The sequence below is a fragment of the Eimeria mitis genome, genomic scaffold (genome assembly GCF_000499745.2).
Source record: "Eimeria mitis Houghton genomic scaffold, Emh_scaff5302, whole genome shotgun sequence".
NCBI lineage: Eukaryota > Apicomplexa > Conoidasida > Eucoccidiorida > Eimeriidae > Eimeria > Eimeria mitis.
This window is the reverse complement of record NW_013573579.1, coordinates 1,354-3,193: the sequence shown is the minus strand read 5'-3', so window position 1 is coordinate 3,193 and position 1,840 is coordinate 1,354. Positions and strand designations below refer to the sequence as shown.

The following is a 1,840-nucleotide window of genomic DNA, read 5'->3' as shown; positions in this document are numbered from 1 at the left end:
AGCAGAGGAAGAAGCTGTATTAGAGTCCCTAAACCCTAAACCCCCCAAACCCTAAACCCTAAACCCTAAAACCTAAACCCTAAAATGTTCTGACGGAGTAGTAGACCCTTGGCTACCATACTTGGGTTTCTCTTCTTCTTTGTTTGCTGCTGCTGCTGCTGCTGCCGCTGCTGCTGCAGCAGCAGCAGCTTGCTCAGAAGCTGCTGCTGCCTCTGCACCGTCACGTTTGGCTCCTTGCCGTTTTTGCTGCTGCTGCTGCTGCTGCTGCTGAGCTGCTGCAGTTTTTGTATTTCCCGTTGCAGAGGAAGGGGCAGCAGCAGCAGCAGCAGCAGCAGCAGCTGCAGCAGCAGCAGCAGCAGCAGCCTCTGCTGCTGCTGCTGCCTCGCGCTGCAATGCCTTAAAAGATAACGTGGGGATCGTCTGCTTGTAGTGTATGTACACCTCACGCTGTCTGCTGACATCCTCAGCAGCAGCAGCAAGCCGAGAAATAAATAAATCAGGGTTCTCCTGGTGCTTCCTGCTCATACAAACCCTAAACCCTAAACCCTAAACCCTAAACCCTAAACCCTAGACCCTAAACCCTAGACTCTACAGAGAACACAATAAACCTTAGACCCTAAACCCTAAACCCTAAACCCTACAGAGAAGACAATACACATTAAACCCTAAACCCTAGAGCCTAAGCCCTATGCCCTATAGAGAAAGTAATAAACCCTAAACCCTAAACCCTAAACCCTAAACCCTTGAGGGAGCGAAACGTTGTGTTTGCGGTGTATACGGACTTGGTGCAGTCCTGCAGGAGGAGTATATCTGCAGCAACATTAGGGTTTTGTGTTTCTGCTGCACTGATGATAGCAGCAATAGAGTTGCTTTGTGCTGCAGCAAATGCTGCTGCTGCTGCAGCAGGATTAGCAGCAGCAACAAGAAGAAAGAAATCAATGCTTATATCTGCTGCAGCAAGAGACAGCAGCAGCGGAGCATTCCAGCTAAAACCCCACAGACACAGCAGCAGATCGATAGGTCCCTTCCCTGCTGCTGCTGCTGCTGCTGCTCCCTGCTGCTGCTGCTGCTGCTGCTGTTGGTGCTGCTGCTGCTGCTGCTGCTGCTGCGCCAAAGCATTGGCTTTTGTTTGTCTTATTGCGTTTTCATATTCTTTTAGTAACGCAGATATCACCCGCGCAACCTCTCCAGGCTGTACATACCCACAAACCCTAAACCCTAAACCCTAAACCCTAAACTCTAAACCCTAAACCCTGAACCCTAAACCCTAAACCCTCGTAAGCAAACGTCAGTGCGCAGACTGCTGCGTGGTCTTAAACGGGGGTAGCCCCCTAACCAGCTGTAAAACCTCAAACCCTAAACCCTAAACCCTAAACCCTAAACCCTAAACCCTAAACCCTAAACCCTCACGCCGATGTCAGCTAGGGTTTTTGCTTTGTTGTCTGTCAACAAAGAACTCCGCTTGGCGTAGGCAAAAATTTCTTCTTCGCAGGCAAACACCACGCGGCGGGCGCGGGGGCCCTAACACCCACACACCAAACCCTAAACCCTAAACCCTAAACCCTAAACCCTAATTGATAAACTCTAAACCCTGATCGCTAAACCCTAAAATTCGTTTTTTTTTTATTTTCTTTCTTAAGTCGGGTGGAAGCTATGAGGGTCTCAAGCGAACCACCCTAAACCCTAAACCCTAAACCCTAAACCCTAAAACATAAACGCTCGTCCGTCGGCTTAAAGCCGCGTTGCCGCTGCGATCACTGCCTAAACCCTAAGTGTAAACCCTAAACCCTAAACCCTAAACCCGAGAATATATATTGATGCGGTGACAGCAGCAACGAAA

General features: G+C 49.5%; 1 protein-coding gene across 1 annotated transcript in view; it reads right to left on the bottom strand.

The window, feature by feature from the left end:
- Positions 1–1,840, bottom strand: part of EMH_0081150 (uncharacterized protein) — a gene marked incomplete at both ends in the record, with an annotated part of 3,727 nt that overhangs the window by 803 nt on the left and 1,084 nt on the right. Inside the window, 3 exons of the mRNA XM_013500348.1 lie at positions 122–517; positions 783–1,192; positions 1,411–1,521. Of these exons, the coding sequence (XP_013355802.1) occupies positions 122–517; positions 783–1,192; positions 1,411–1,521 (917 nt within the window). The remainder of the gene's footprint in view (positions 1–121; positions 518–782; positions 1,193–1,410; positions 1,522–1,840) is intronic.